Source organism: Hakea prostrata, chromosome 9 (genome assembly GCF_041222555.1).
Source record: "Hakea prostrata isolate BN-2017 chromosome 9, UWA_Hpros_2, whole genome shotgun sequence".
In the NCBI taxonomy this organism is placed as follows: Eukaryota; Viridiplantae; Streptophyta; class Magnoliopsida; order Proteales; family Proteaceae; genus Hakea; species Hakea prostrata.
The window spans coordinates 19,893,301-19,909,683 of NC_142608.1; the positions used below are offsets into that span (position 1 = coordinate 19,893,301).

Sequence of the window (16,383 nt, forward strand, 5' to 3'; positions counted from 1 at the left end):
GAGGAGAGCTACGTTACTATATTTTGGGCCACATATGAAGAACCAGTGGTGCTTGTTTTTCAAATAGATGAGATGGCCACCAACATCCCACCCCTCAAGAGGGAATTAGCCGAGCATAGAAGAGAGGGGAGTAGGGGAAGAGGATAGCTGATGGGTAAAAAGAAAAATGGAGCGAGTGGAGGGTGTCGTGGGTAGAGGCTTCATTTTCACCAAAGGCTGCTTCTGATTCTCAGGATTTTGAATTAATAGGGCCACGTTTATATCTCTATTTTTGGCGTTAGTTCCCATCTTGAGAGTAAACAGTTGCTGCAATTCACGATTTCCCTTTCTTTCGTTGTAATGTCGCTTGAAGGGTTGAAGATTAATAATCAATCGATGAAGTTGTTTAATCTTATGCGACTAAGACTAGAATCTCTTTCCGAAAAAAAAAGTTACTTACAAGAGCCAGCTTGACCCTCGTCGCTTGGGATTTATATTAGATTTCACCCATTACACAGAAACACAACAGACGATCATAAAGAGTGATTTCTTTACTAAGCTATATCCCCAAGCGAAGTGGAACATGCATGGAGTGAAGGACTCAATGGTTTCTTCCATTCTTTTCCTTGGCACAACTGGGATCATTCTGTTTACTGGAAAAAATGTGGGGATCATCTGAATTTGAAGAGTCTGGATCAGCCCTCGCCATCATAATATAATTGACATTGTTGATCAATCCCTTATTTAATGGCATTTGAATTGATTCTAGTGTTTATGCCTAAAAGAGCGAAAATAAAGTACAATGAAGAAACAACACGAAGAAAGCCCTTCCCCAACTCCCTCCTTTGGTATTAACCAGCAGTACGGGTGAAAATCTTCAACCATAAATATCAATCAGCTATTAAGTTGTATTTGAATCAACTTACATCGTAGTCTTCCAATTAGTCATTTGATAGTTCTTGCATCACGTTCCTTAGCTGCCTTTCAACCTTAGAGGAGGTTTCTTGCAAGGTAATCTACTATGTGGCTTGCTTCTCTCTAGAAATGAGAAATCTTCCATGAAATCAAGGCTAAATCATCACATGTAACCATATTTGCTGAATATACCAAGATATCTAATTCCTTTGGGCTAAGAAGACCAAAGTCACCGAATCACTCTCTATCCATAGCCTTTGTAGTTGCATCATTGCCACTGTCTCTAACAAACTATATGACTGGCCAAAGATGAGGGCCACATCGCACTTGCATTCTGCCATTCATCTTGCACCCCTTGCCCTTTGCGCTCTCAGTATCCCTTCCATACCACCCCCATTTCCCTCTCCTATCCCCCCACCCATACATTATTCCTCCTCTCTTCTCTCCCTCTACAGTGCCCTTTAACTCCCCAATCCCATCCATACAACTTCCTACTTTCAACTTCCCCTTCAACTTCAATGGCATCTAGATCCAAACCAAGTCCCAGATTAGTAATGAACTGAGGACCCTTTTGATAACCCATCGAAAAACAATTATTCGTGTTTCTTGCTTTGAAAAACAAAAGAATTGCTTGAACACCATTTGACAAAATTGTTTTGTTGCAGGTGATTTGTGAAACATAAATCGAAATTATGAAAATTTCTGCTTCAAGAAGCAATGTTGGCATAACTAGTTGCATCTATTTCTCAAAGCAAAACTTGGCATGACTTGGTTTAAGTAAAAGAGAATAGAAAGGTGTATTCATGAAATTTGACATTGTAAACATAATAGCTCTGCTAAAACTTTGTTGATAGTGTTTTCACTTTCAGAAGCAAGTTTTATCAAACGCCTAAAAATGTGTTCATACTTCCAGAAAAAATCAGAACTGTTTCTGATGTTTTTCGAAATAGAAACACTTGATAGGTTTTCAAGCGGGTTCTAAATATTATTTCCTCCCTCTACAATCCAAATTCTAGTCCGAAAAATAGGGATGCCAATGGATCGAATACAAATCTAACAATGGTGGCCGATAAAAATGCTGAAATGAGGCAATCATTGAAACAAATACCAAATTTTATTTTACTTATTTTTTTAATGTGTGTGGCAGAAACTTGCATAATCTACAGAGCAACCAAAAGGCCTTACTTGCTATTATTTAAATACCAAAAAAATCTGAGTATCTTTTACAACTAGAAACAGCTTTGGAATGACCCAATTGTGTGATTTCTCAACTTATGAAACGAGTCTATCAATAGCTGTCTTTAGAAGAAATTTCATGTTTCTTAATAAACAAAAGATTGTCACATGCAGCATGTGCTGGCATGAGCTGATATCTTACGCATCAATCAATGGCCCCCTTAAGAACTAAATGCATTGCATTTGGGATCAACTACATCGCCAACTCTGCTTCTCCTGCAAAACCCCACTCGCAGCAATATATAATGTTTCCTGTACAGAGGATATAACACACGATAACCATATTACATTGGCTTATTTACTCACTCCAAACCGTATATATTTCGTCTATTATTAAAAGTCCTTGAATCAGATAAAAGAATTGAGGTCTCTCTACTCCAATATCGGGATTCTGAGTTTCAAAATGGAACATTTGGATTCTTGGGTATCTTCATCTTCTTGTTCTTCTAGTTCAAGAGATGAAAAGGTAGAACCCACTGAGCTTTTAGAAGAGAATTGGTTTTTCAGTAACTTCTTTCACAGAAAGACGGCCATGGTTAGAAGTGCTTCATGGAGTGGTTGCCAAGAGGTTACTGAAATAACTGAAGTGGACCGCAGCAACCATCAAGCATCAATCAGCACTTCTAAGCTCTTGCCTCCTCAACAAACTTCCAAGGTACCAATCATACAATGAAAATCACAGATCTCTTGGGTTTGTGTTCTTTGGGGTTCTTGATGTGTCTTTGTGCAATAGTGAGCACTTCCAGACTCTCTTATTATGTATTGACATTTTGATTCCAATACAGAGCAAGACACAAGTGCAGAAGGAACCAAAGCTTGATAGCCCAAATAAGGATATTCATGAACTTCAAGATGAAGCTGCAGTTCAACATAACATGGTTAGATCACCATCACTACCTCCTAGTGTAGGAAGGAAAATAGCAACAAATGGGGTTGAAGAAAGCAGCCATGGTTCAAGAAAATTGATGCGGCAGGCATCGCTTAACTCTTCAAGTGCCTTGCCACCACAGCATGTCTCGAAGGTACATAGTTTTATCATTCTAATATCATTTATTGGCATCTGAGTAGAGTTCATCCTCAAAGTCTAGTTTTCTTCTCTCTAGATATCTAGTTTTGATAAAATTTGACTTGCAGAGCATGACACCAAGCTCAAGCATTCGACGGCGAACGAAGACAGAAATAAAAGGGGATATAAAGACCAAGGAGAGTCACCGGTCTTCAAGTAAAGACACCATGAATAAGACTTTGAGTCGCAGGAAGACAATGAGTGATTTAGAGATAGAAGAATTACAAGGTTTTATGGACTTGGGTTTCACATTCAACAAGGAAGATCTGGACCCAAGTGTGGTGAACATAATTCCTGCACTGAGAGAGAGAAGCCAAGAAGCTGATAATAACTGGGATGAAAAGAAGGTGAGAAGACCCTATCTGTCTGAAGCATGGGTTCTCGGAAGATCATCAGCTCCTCCGATTCCCAGTTGGCTTGAAAAGAAATCAGCAGGAGAAGATATGAAGGAACAACTGAAATACTGGGCCAGGGCAGTGGCATCTAACGTCCGTTAAAAATTAGTGTTGAATCAGATATACTTCACCTGATGATCCTTACTATTGATTATTTAGTTAAAAGTGATTAAGCTAGATTTTGACAAGCATGGATGTTTACCTCAAACATTCCTCAACAAGCCCAACCCCCATCATGTCCCCTATGGTTCTATTCTATGTACATTATCTAGTTATGTGTTGGTGGATACAAAAATTGCATTCTGGGTTTTCATTCTATTGTAGCCTTGAATAGAAAACAACATCTAAGTCTTGTGGCTCCTGTTCTCAAACATGAGTACGAGAAATCATCACTCACCTGCTCCAAAAACCAAACATCTCATCCATGTTAAACCCTCGCCTCCCCAACTCATCCATAAAAGATCCCCCTTCAGATGGTGGAGGTCCATTTGACAAAAAGGTTTGACACGGAAGACTTTACCTGCAAGTGTGGTTCTTTGTCTTATTTAACTCTTTTATTTATCTGTTTCTAATAACTGTTCTCTAAAAAAATCATAAATTATCGCTCATACCCAACATGTGTAGTGATAAAGGCAAACCAAACGGTGATTAGAAATGCACCAAACGTGATTATTAATTTTGGTTGTCTTCATAAGTGAGGTTCTTCTAGCACTCCATGATCGGAATATTTGACTCCTTTTATTATATCATTTTGCTTTATGAATCTTAAAGAGTATATGCCTTCAAAAGTATCAAGTCATGCATCTCCCATCACCCGGATTGCCTTGAACTGTAAGAGCTAAAATTCAATGAATGGAAACATTCTACAGACACCACAAAACTATCCAGGAATTTCAGAGAAGTGAAACTCTCAGCCTCCTGATATCCAAGAAATTCTACCTCTTCTCAGCAGGGTGCACAGTACTGGAGAAGGCAGTATTGTCTCGTGGCTAATCCCGGCTCCGGACCGATGGGTGAATCAGTACTCATTTGACAAACGTGTTCTGTCAAATGAGACTCGTTTCAAACATAAAAATAGATCCCTAATATATTCAGGCCAAGACCTCTCAATATGAGACCAGAACTGCATTGCATTCAATTAAGAACAGACAATTGTACAGGGACATTACATTGACCAACGAGAACTAATTCCAAGTCCAAACTGAGAAGAGGCCAACAAATTAAATGTGCAGAAGCTTGGGATTCAACGTCAATGGATCTCCCATTGCTAAGGTTGAAAATGACAACTACTTGCCATAATCATATCTCACCAAACCTGAGAGCAGTACCCGTAGTCTAAGAGGCTCTAATATGATTGCACCTAACTATAGTTTGGAAGCAAAATGTCTGAGATTCCTAACTACTTTCAGAACCACCTAGTTCAGTTCAACACAAATACACCACAAACCTGATCCAAACATTATCTGTAAATATGTTAACATAATATTATGATGGATAATATGCCAAAATGAATGAACTTCAGCTACATCTACCTAAAGCTGGTTCCCCGTTGGTACCCATTAAAAGATACTCTTCCTTGGGCCACCATGTACCATGAACCCAAGAGATGATTAGTTATGTGGCCTATCGAGTCACTAAGAGTCCATGAGTAGTGAAAAACAGGAGTCCCATTCTTGAGAAGCTCAATGAAAAATTCATCTATGATGATATGCCTCCTAGCATACATAATGCTTTAACATGATGTGATGTTGGTAGTACAAATACTCAAATAATGGGTACAATTTTATGACAGACAAATGCACACATTCAATGAAATGATTCAGTTTCTGTGAATTGATACCAAAGAGGAACTCTCATTCTCATTACAATTGGCAAACCAGGAATCCTGAAGTTCTATCTTCGACAACCATTACCCCATGAGTAACAACCAACATATTAAATCAAGTTCAGCCTGACACAGTCTCAGAATACTGGTCTTGCTACTAGTACTTATCAACGACCAACAGAAAGCAAGAGTCACTTCCACAACCAGGATAAATAAAACAATAATCACCCAATTGTTGGAAAGAATTATGGGAAGTGCTTAAAAAGTCATATATGAATTGTACTAGGAGCTTCCTCCAGTAAACCATGGATTCTATCACCAGCTACTTTGGGTATCACAATTTCCTCTTCACAGCGAGAATAGATTAAAATTTTTGAAGCAGCAGTGCAGAATTCCCTGCAGCAGAAACCAAATGTCTAAGCATTTATGCTCCAAGGAGATTATAAAAGGCAAACTCTTACCTAGAGTGTTTACTTCTTTTGTTTTTTACCATTCTGTGGCAGGCATATAGGATAACTAATCCTCTACTTGTGCAGGCAGGAAACAGTATAAACAACTAATCCATCACTATAATAGATCAGAATCAGCTTAAAAACTCTTCTTGCCCCATGAAGATCAAAAGGGATTTCGTGATATGAAATGCTGAATGCTATCTCTACTCCTGTCCACCACCCCCCCCCCCCGATCGGTGCTGGCTCTCTCCCTGTCCCCCCCCCCCCCCCCAAAAAAAAAAACCTAAAACACCAAAAGAAAGTAGCTCTAGTTTGATAGAATGGACACAGCAGTATCTCATAGGCACTCCGAGGGCATTTCCATACCAAAATTGTTAAACAGAATCAATAGATAAAAGTGACGCTACTTACTGCCATGGATAATCTCCCACAAGCATCATATCGTCCCCATTATCTGTGTAAAGAACTTTCCATCCTTTCTCAGGATCATTCAATTGCCCTTGCATATTGAAAAGCCTCTCCAGCTCACATATCAGATCATCATACCCGTCAAGCTTCATTAGATCAATTGCCCTGCCTACAACACTCCCTTGCTTGTGAACCTGCAGTTTTGATCTTATAACAAAAGAACAGTGTAAAGCAATATCTAGAGGCTCAAGTCTTAAAAGCATAAAGAAAACTTACTTTGGTGCAACCACGTCCTACTGCATTTGTCAACACAGCATGCTTCAAGTTTGATTGCTTTCCCGTAGAGGCCTGAAATTTTAAGTTTTCCGTTGAAGTTGTAATTGGAATGGAAGCATCCTCTTTGTTTGATACGCGAGTTCCTCAGTTAAAGGAAAACCAAAAAGCCTGCAGCTACTGGTGCCTGTGGGAAGCACATGTTCACTTCCCCTTAATGCTGACTGTCTCAGTTGGGTGTTAGGATGCTGACGGTCTACTTGATTCTGCTCTTTCATAAGATCCTCCGAGCACATGCTCCTCAAGTCTTCCAGCGAATTCCAACGCCCAGAAGCCAACAAAGACGTCTGTCTAACACCCAATGCTTCAGTACCACCACTGCCTCTCCCATTCTCTTGATTAGCTCCACCATATGTATGGTAAGGGTACAAACGGTTGGCATGTGGTTGTTGAAACATAAGCACAGAAGATGGTGAAGAAACTTGAATAGATGGAACACGATTATTGTAGCACGGCATGAAGGAAGACCACCCACTTCCAGTCCTAGACATGCGAATCCCATCAAACATCCCAAATCCTCCACTTTCACAGGCCTGGATATCAAATGGCCCTGTTCTATATGGTGGTTTTTTAGTTATTTCTTGACCTTGCAAGACCTTATGGAATCGGCTAGATTCACCAAAGTCCATTGCAGAATTGGAAACATCAGAGTTCCCAAGAGGTAGTGTTGAACCACTTCCTATTGCAGCAATCCCCAAACCATTTGAATCTGGGAGGAACCTCCTAATTTCAGATGGATGATGATTCTGCACATCCGTACTATTGTAGGGACTACTAGAACCCAAAATTTCTTGACCTTGCAAGACCTTCTGGAACCTTAAAGATTCCCCAAAGTCTGAATACTCAGTTCCATCTGTAGAAAAATAAAAGGCACAAAGAAGGGTTAAGAAAATTTGTTGTGCGAATGGGGAAGAAATCTTATATTGAAAAAATTCATCTTCCGGAAAACCTACTGGAAACTGGAAACTCTTGTATGGATGGAGGAAGATTGATCCTTGATCTCTTTGAACCAGGCCCTGCCAAATTGCCAGGACCTGAAACTGAACCAGGTGGCTCAATCTCCCAAGGAGAAACTCTGTCATGCCGATTCATGTTGACATCATCACTCCACCTCACCTGTGGAAAATAAGCAAGAATGCTTTAAGTTATTGCAGTAATTCAGGTTTTTTGATAATTAAGGACCTAAATGCACCGAACCACAACTCCTCTACATATAGCAAACAATACTTTAATAATTCAAACATGGAAACACACAAAATTCATTTGCAAAGACCAGTCATACCTAGAACTGGCTGCAGACACAAAAGTAAAGGAAAAATTGGATATATTAAAGGTACCATTACCTTGCAGATATCATAGAAGTAAGAAATTGTATGATATTGTACCCAGAAAGAACTTTGGTTTAAATATACCTGTAGCTGTAAGAAAACTGACAAGGATATTTCTTAAGCATTAGACAATAATCACATAAGAACACATCCAGGCAAGGGCCTGAACATCTTTGAAGATTTTCTGTTTCACTTTTTCAAGTGTTCCAGAATCCAGACAAGTATGTATATTGTAATCTGTGTCGTGGTGCCTTTTAACCTCAAGGATCTAATGGCCACAAGCAGAACACTCATTTTATGAATCAACTGACCAAAAAATTAAAAAGAAATACATGTAAGAAGAAACCAGACAAATATGCAGAAGAAATTTTCTTAATGCTTTTCTCAAGATGCATCCTTCGGCAATCCTACACTCTCATACAAAAGGTGTTCCATAGGAAACTTTCCAATGCCATATAACCCATGAGATGACATACATTTTTCAGCTTGGAGGCTGGATATGCATCCTAAATCTGTGCTGATTCTTCTGGTTGAAGAATCATATTCTAATTTCCCTGGAACAGTTGGAAGAATCTCTAGAAGTAACAAGAGACCTTGCTTCTGGCAGCAACCCTTCATAGGAATCTAGGCTATACCTCAGTCCAAAGTGGATAATACCAGAGGGACAGGCCTATTAATAGTGGACAAACCCTTTAGAAAGCCTATCACTCAAACAATTAGCTAGCCAAGCATGAGCCCAGGGCTGGATATTCCTTCTTTTGCTCCTTCCCACAGGTTTTAGCTGTGCTGCCCAAGTGAAGAAATCCATCCTATGTAATGTGACTTCCCATATCAAGTTAAGGTTACCTCTTTCACTTTTCTCCCACAGAAAATCATAGAAGGATTGAAGGAAACACAGCTTTAAAGCTTGAGTTTCATCAACAGCTGTATTTCTCTCCTATGAAATATTCATTTCACAAACTCATCAATGGGGATCAATAGACACTGCTCCATCCGAGAATACTAATGGTACAAAGACTTTGTACAAATCAAATTACTAAATATCACTTAGCATTAGGTTCCTTCGGTGGTCATCTGCCTGTATAAGCATGAATATGACTTCCAAAACCACTACCCACTGATCCCATAATCCTTCCAAAAAAGGATCCTTTTAATCACATGGGAGTGCTGTAGTTCAAGTGTTCATGCTTCTATGAACTAAAAAGAAATTTCTGCCCATTTATTTTTCCTCAAAGTGATTTTTTAGGTACCTAGGTTCAATCATAAGTAAAAGAGGTGATTTAGAGGATGAGGTTTCCCAAAGAATTAAAATAGGGTGGATGAAGTGGAGAGGTGCGTCTGGGGTCTTATGTGATCGGCGTATTCCATTAAAGCTTAAAGGAAACTTTTATAGGACTGTTGTTCGACCAGCTATGATGTACGGTGCAGAGTGTTGGGCTGTTAAAAAAAATCATATAGATAAACTCAGTGTAGCAGAAATGAGGATACTAAGATGGATGAGTGGCAAAACTAGGATGTATAAGATAAGAAATGATCATATTAGAGTTGGTCTAGGAGTTACTCCCATAAGTGATAAGCTTCGAGAAAGTCATTTGAGGTGACACGGCCATGTTCAACGGAGACCTATAAATGCCCCTATACGGAGAAGTGATATAATCCATATTGAAGGAACTAAAAGAGCTAGGGGTAGACCTAAGATAACCTTAAGAGAAGTGGTGAAAAATGGATATGTTTAGGCCTTGTATCTAGCATGGCCTCAAACAGAACTGATTGGAGGGCAAGAATCCATGTAGCCGACCCCATTTAGTTGGGACAAGGCTTATTATTGTTGTTGTTGTTGTTGTTTATTGGATGTTACATGGCATTTCATCACAAACCATTTGTTTGTTGGAATAAAATGGGGTGGGAAAAGTGCATTATTTCCAATGAAATTCCAAAAGCTCACTTTGTTTGGTTCACCAAGTGGGAAAATAAGCAGACAAGTTTCCTTAAATTAAAGAACATCTCTGCTAGCGTGTCACTTTAACTTTTCCCACCCCATGCTTAAAAAAAGCCTCACCATCTTGGGTGGGACTTTGTGGAAAACTTAAATAAGCTTGTAGGTTCCACATAAACAGCCCCACAGTGAATTGCATGCAACAAATTGATGACTTGTCAAGACTAGCATTTGAGTCAACGAAGACTTGGGTTGGCTGGCAATGGATTGATGACTTACCAAGACTAGGGTTTGTTTGTGTCAATGAAGACTTAAAATTAGCTTCATATGACAAATCAGAACTGATGGATTGACAGATTCTTAGATTAGGAAGGACAAGAATTCTGACATATAAAAGTAACAAATTACAAAGTCTTTATCTCCCCCATGTTTGCAACTTTACCCTAGCTTTAGCTTATTCTCCATATCAGTACTTCAGCTCAAACATCCAAAAATTACCTCCAGATGACTTGGTATCTTCTAACACCTACTGATGATGCAAATTTGAACCAAGAATGTTATGAAATGAAAAACTTATTATATAACAGGAAAAAGAGTAGCAGCCTAATTTCTGAAGAGTAGAATTTTGAAATCTACAATTGACACATTCTCAGATTAGCTGAGGTTGCACATAATGTCCTTTCAGATTATTTCTAAAAAAATTCAGCAGCCAATAATCAGGGTTTAGTTAATGGATCTGGTACACCCTAGTATTCTGTGTGCTTACCAGTAAACATCTCCACTTTGAACCAGGCCATCTAACAGGATCCACATCACTAATCCCCATTATCATTCCAGTATATCTGCAAATATCAAAACACATAAATCCTCTGCAAACTGTATTGATGCAATTCAATTGATGTGGTACTAAACATAGAATTGCCAAACCTTCTCTCTGCAGTGTCTTCACTTTCAACTCGCATTTTGAATCTCATTCCTACAGGGATAAAATTTTCGAGGCTCCTTGAGAATTTACGGTAAGGTATTATAAATTCAGACTGGATTGCCCTGAAAGAAGGGAGGAATGGCAGAAACATATTAGCATATTGAATATGTAAAGCCCACATGTTTCTCGAGTGGAAATGGCATGAATGCAGAATCTGGCAGGCACCAATTATCACTGAAACACAAATTTTTTGCAAAATCAGAGGATATACATTTTTCTGGAAAATAGTCAAGTAACTTACTTACAGGAAAAGGTTTTCATACACAACCATGTGGATTGACATGACCATTTACATTACATGATTTCTCATCCCCACCCAACTACTGAAAGAAGATCATGCACCATACACAGCCGCATACAGAACTTTTTGACATTCTTGTTTTATTATGAAAGCAAGACATGATATGAATAGGTCTACAAGTATTCAGAGGAGTCATAATTGTCACACAGACATGCATCAAAAGATTTTAGTCTTGAAACATCATGTAGAGGCAATTACTGCAATAGCATGATAGACTGACTATTGTTATGGATGCACTTATATACCAGAGTAGCTTCTCTGTCAAACACAGTGAGGCTCCAATTATGTGAAGTTTAGGTAACGCACACCACGATATTAAAATCCTAAAGTTAATACCTATCATAAATGATATCTCCACAACATGAACATGAAAACCCTAAAGCTACTTTCAGTGAAAGATTGATAAGATTAGAGCAATGATAAACATAATCCACTCATGAATGAACTCCAAAAGGTATTTAAAGTTACGATATCAACGTGGTTCTGTCGCTAAAGTCTTGTTCAACACAATTCTTAACAATCCACTACTCAATTTTTCAATCCAACTGTATTTCCCAGTTTTCACATTGGCTCTTTCCATAGCTTCATGCAAAGCATTTGCACTCCACTAAGCAGTAATCCCAGGTTCAGTCTCACAGAAAGTCAATGCCAAAAAAAATGTTGCCATATAGTTTCAGTTTGTGCAGCACACCAATCCTAATATCTAAGTAGAAGTATTTCAAAAAGAAGACATTAATAATCAGATAGCTCCATTCACAGCTTAAGTTTCAAGTGATAACTGGGGTGTATACCATTGCATCCTTGAAATGTAACCCAAAAGTTAGCAAATTTGAGGATTACACATGGTTATATGACTTTACTTTTAAGACTTCACAACTTGTATGCATTTGTAACAAACCTAGCATAGGGAGTTTTATCTTTGCTAATTACTTCAGTGATTACCTCTCTATGAACAAGTCCAATATTATAAATCAAGTAGAACATAAAATGCACCTTTACATCAAACAGCCAATAAGTTCCCTAAGCTTAATGGTTTATAAGATATTACAAACTTGATTTGTAAATTTTTCAAGCATCTAAACAAACACTTATGACATCATTATTAAAGATAAACCACTGAAAGGACCTCACCATACCTTGGATTGTACGAAACTTGGAACATGCTCTTTGTGGACACAGCTTTAGCAACAGCTACAAAGTTCCCCAGGTTCAGACTCTGGTTACAGAGAGCTGGAAAAGGATTACTACCCTTAACTTGAGCCGCTCTTCGAATTCCCAATCGCAGTTCTCCGTTCCCACCCCTAATCAAAAGTTTCAAGATTATAATATAAAAAGGGATATTTGAAATTTTCAAAGCCTTCAGTTTTTCTACCTAAGAAAGAGCACAGCATCACCAGAGACAAGCTTCTTCCTGTTGACAAATGCACTCCATCCCGTAGTTAGCAAATGCCTCCTAGGCTGACCTGAACAATTCAGAGTGTGGAAACCATAATTAAATAAGAAAGCACCCAGAAAAATGACGATCTCATCAACCACACATACAATCCAACTTCAAATATAAAATAAAATAAAGAAAGAAATAAAACAGGGGACTCTGCAACCCATTATATTATACCTCTGTATATATGCCGAAACTTCCATTCAACACCATGCAAGTCTTTGGCAATAAGCTCTTGCGATGGTCTTTGCAGTTTATAATCCTACCATCAACAAAAACAAATTAAATTCCACACCATAAGGATGTATTACAATTAGAAGTTAAAATACGGAAGTTTCATCTAACACAAAACAATGAAGGATTTCGGCCCCGTACTACTGCTACATATAAAGCACGAGAATTTGAAGGAAGACACTAGTCCACTACTAATGCTACCAGAGGAGGGAAGCAGTCTTCAGCAGCTCGTCTAGGAACAGAAAAGCCTCCATGGGTGCTGGTATCAGACGCTGTGAGAGTCTTGCAGAACATATGAGGAGCTATGGATCTTCCCACACCTTCAATTTCCTCATCTTCCCAATCTGCTTCAATCTCTCCTTCCTGCGGTTTCTGCTCAACAACCACAAGGAACAAATCAAAGACCGATAAACCCCCCCCCCCCAAAACAAAATAAAGAGATGAAACAGCCCACCAGCAGAATCCAAACTGTTTAGATGAAAAATCAAGTAAAGAACGAACACCATCAACTAAAAGAAGAAAAAAAAAATTGACTTGAGTTTTGATTACCTCACTTTCAGGAACGAGAGAGACCTGCGCATAAACCTCGTCTGTAGGTACTTCAGCCTGCAATACTCAAAAAAGGAATAAAATTATAATTATTTAATTGAAATAACAACAATAACCATAACTTATAATACTAAACATTTTACGGGGAAAATAGAAATCCCCTGAAAGAGAAAGCCAAATTCGAAAAAATAAAATTAGAAAGTCTATAGATCAAAACAAATAAAATGTTCAGTGACGATAGATTTGGCACTAACATGAAGCTTGACGTCGACGACACGGCAGAAAATATGAGGTGGAAGGTCGTAAACCATCGCCGGAAAATCAGAAATCTGCTCTAAATGTCCTTGCGGCAAGTAGACAACGACGCTCCCTTTCTTAGGTAATGAAATGAGAGGACCTGCACAAGCGTGCCATAGCTCCATACAAACCGAAGAAGAACCAGCGGAAGCCGAAGAAGGACACACTGGTGCAACGGCGGTAGCAGAAGAAGGAGTGGAAGAAGACGAAGACGAGGTGGACGAAAGCGAAGCAGACACGCCATCGAAAGCTGAAGCATCTTCGTCGTCCTCGTTGACGGTGTTTAGATCGATACCTCCACCCATCAATCAATCGAAAACCCTAGAAATCAACAATAAAGGGATCCAAAAGTGAAGTAACTAAGTAGACGAAGGAGACGAGAGACAGAAATGAAGATGAAAACTGAGCGTGACAGGAGCATTCGTGGCTGCATTCCCAAACGGTACTCTGGGAGCTTCTGCTGCTTAACCTACGCACCCCTTCTTACTGTTTTCCCAAAAGGAGAGTTTGAGAAGTCAAAACTTCATGGATTTGTGTACACACAAGAACAACAGCAACAAGAAAAACTAAGCTTGGAGAAGAGAAAGGATCAAAATGAGAAGGATTTTTAGTTCTGTTCGACGTTAGGGTTTTACCAATCAAATCAAAGTCTCTATCGATCTTTTATCTCTAAAACTGTGGACTTCTCTATGTTTCTCTTTCTCTCTCTCTCTTTGTCTTTCTCTTTCTCTCTCTCCTACTGTAAGTGCTTTTGCTTTAAAGAACTTTGTTTAACAATTATTAGTTGTCGTCGGTCTTCATCTTCTTCCTCCTTTGGTCATAAGCAAAGCTTTCAGCTTTCAGCTTTCAGCCCTCTCAGGCTCTGTTGCTGTGCACTGTCGTGCTGCTGCAATTGCCGCTGCTGCAATTGCTGCTGCTACTGCAATTGCTTTCTGGCGCTGCTGATGCTGCCGACTGTTGCGCTTTGTCAGAAAGTAATAAAAACCAAAGCTTTACTTATCTGTGTTGTTGTTGTTTAAAGTAAAGAGTGAGGGGGAACAGTAGTGACGATAGCGACCCAACCCAACCGCAGAGACCTTCATAGACTCCCATCATTTCCGGGCGCATGTCTTCACTCTTCATCTTCTCTCTTCACCACCCTTCACCTTTTTTTTTTTTTTTTTTTCTTTTTCCTTTTTTTTTACTTAATATCCGAATTATTCTCAATGTCTCTTCCCCACCTTCCAAGTCCAACTACAGTGAATGAAGGAGTTGTAGTTGGTGGAGTCTCTGGTCGACCATTCATCTTAGCCATTCGATCTGTCGCTTGTTCTTTAGTGGGTCCAACCAAGAATTAGATTCTTCCTGACTCCCAGTCTCAAGCTTGGAGTGATTAAATTCTCGTGCCGATCCGTTGAGGTAAATGTCTGTATTTTAGTCTCTTTATCACATATTAAGAAGCGATCAATTTCAGAATTTTAATAAAATAAGTTAAAAATGAAAACCATAGTAGTAGGTTCTCTCCTAATGTATGATAGGTTGGCTTAATTGGCTAGATAATGATCGGCCGGGAGGAGACCGATTTACAAAAGAAGGTCGGATCCACCAAAGGTGTTGTAATCTTGTTTTTTTTTTTTTTTTTTTTTTGAAGGTGTTGTAAGGGATTGGAACTGACCCAGCCTAGGCATCACTTAACTGGATTTGAGTGAGACGTTACCATCGCCACAAGGAGTGACGTCTTGCATCCAACCGTTGCACTCAAGGCATCTAATGGCTTGAGCTAACTCCCTTGCAACTATATAAATCATATAGTTCACCAAACAAAGTACGCATCCATTACTCTAGTTCAAGCATTAAGGCTCTGGGTTACATCACTTTCAAAGTCATCTTTCAAATTACACTATCTACTGACTTGATCGTTGAAGACATCTCCTAACCACCCCAAGTCAGGCACAATGTTTTGCTGGATATCACCAAAAAAAAAAAAATAGAGAATGTATCGATTAGGTTTTGGGAACAACAAAGACAAACCTACACCCCTTTAAATTCTCTTTCAAAAAATATAGAAAACAAAAGAAAGAAATTTTTTTACATATTCGATGTTAAATCGAGTCTTTAACTCATCTCATGAGTCATGACACGAACAAAACAGATTTAGAGATGAAATGGAAGCTAGCAGCAGCAGATATGTGAGCTGGGAGGTGGGATCATGTGGCAATTCTTGATCCACAAAGCCCCATCAGCATATGACAATTGACAAAAGGAAACAAAAGGCAAAGGTTTTTCTTGCTTTCTCTCTTTTTTTATTAGGGTCTTTTTAAGCTTTCACGAAGAGTGGAGTTCCCACGTGGGACTGCCTCCACTGTTTAAAGTTAGATTGGAATAAGTGGATGGGACCCACTCTATTTTGTACGCTTATTCGAATCCAATTGTAATCATGGGCCGCTCCCCATGTGAACAAGACACTAATTATTTTCTTTTGTTTTCAGTTTCTGAGTTTCATATAAAAATCCACTTCACCAATCAGGTTAATCCAAATCGTATCAGAAAAGTAGTCTCAAATCGGATAATGCGACAACCGTTTCCTCGGTAGAAAAGATCCGAAATCCACGTGAAACCCCATTCTCTATTATAACCTCTTCTTGTCTATATCATTTTTGTGGGCTGACGTGGCGACTTGCAATTGGACGGATATCCATGAAATCAAAATTAAAGGTAAATAAGTTT

General features: G+C 38.9%; 1 protein-coding gene across 1 annotated transcript; it reads right to left on the reverse strand.

Annotated features, from left to right (window-relative positions):
* Positions 1 to 1,886: 1,886 nt before the first annotated feature.
* On the reverse strand, positions 1,887 to 14,811 carry LOC149004954 (auxin response factor 15-like). Its single transcript, XM_089167866.1, is given in 14 exon segments — positions 1,887 to 5,812; positions 6,280 to 6,470; positions 6,553 to 6,692; positions 6,695 to 7,462; positions 7,563 to 7,725; positions 10,640 to 10,715; positions 10,801 to 10,920; positions 12,296 to 12,460; positions 12,532 to 12,622; positions 12,775 to 12,859; positions 13,033 to 13,203; positions 13,381 to 13,437; positions 13,635 to 14,198; positions 14,313 to 14,811. Coding segments are annotated over 13 exon segments (2,505 nt in total). The 5' UTR covers positions 13,983 to 14,198; positions 14,313 to 14,811; the 3' UTR covers positions 1,887 to 5,682.
* Positions 14,812 to 16,383: the final 1,572 nt, after the last annotated feature.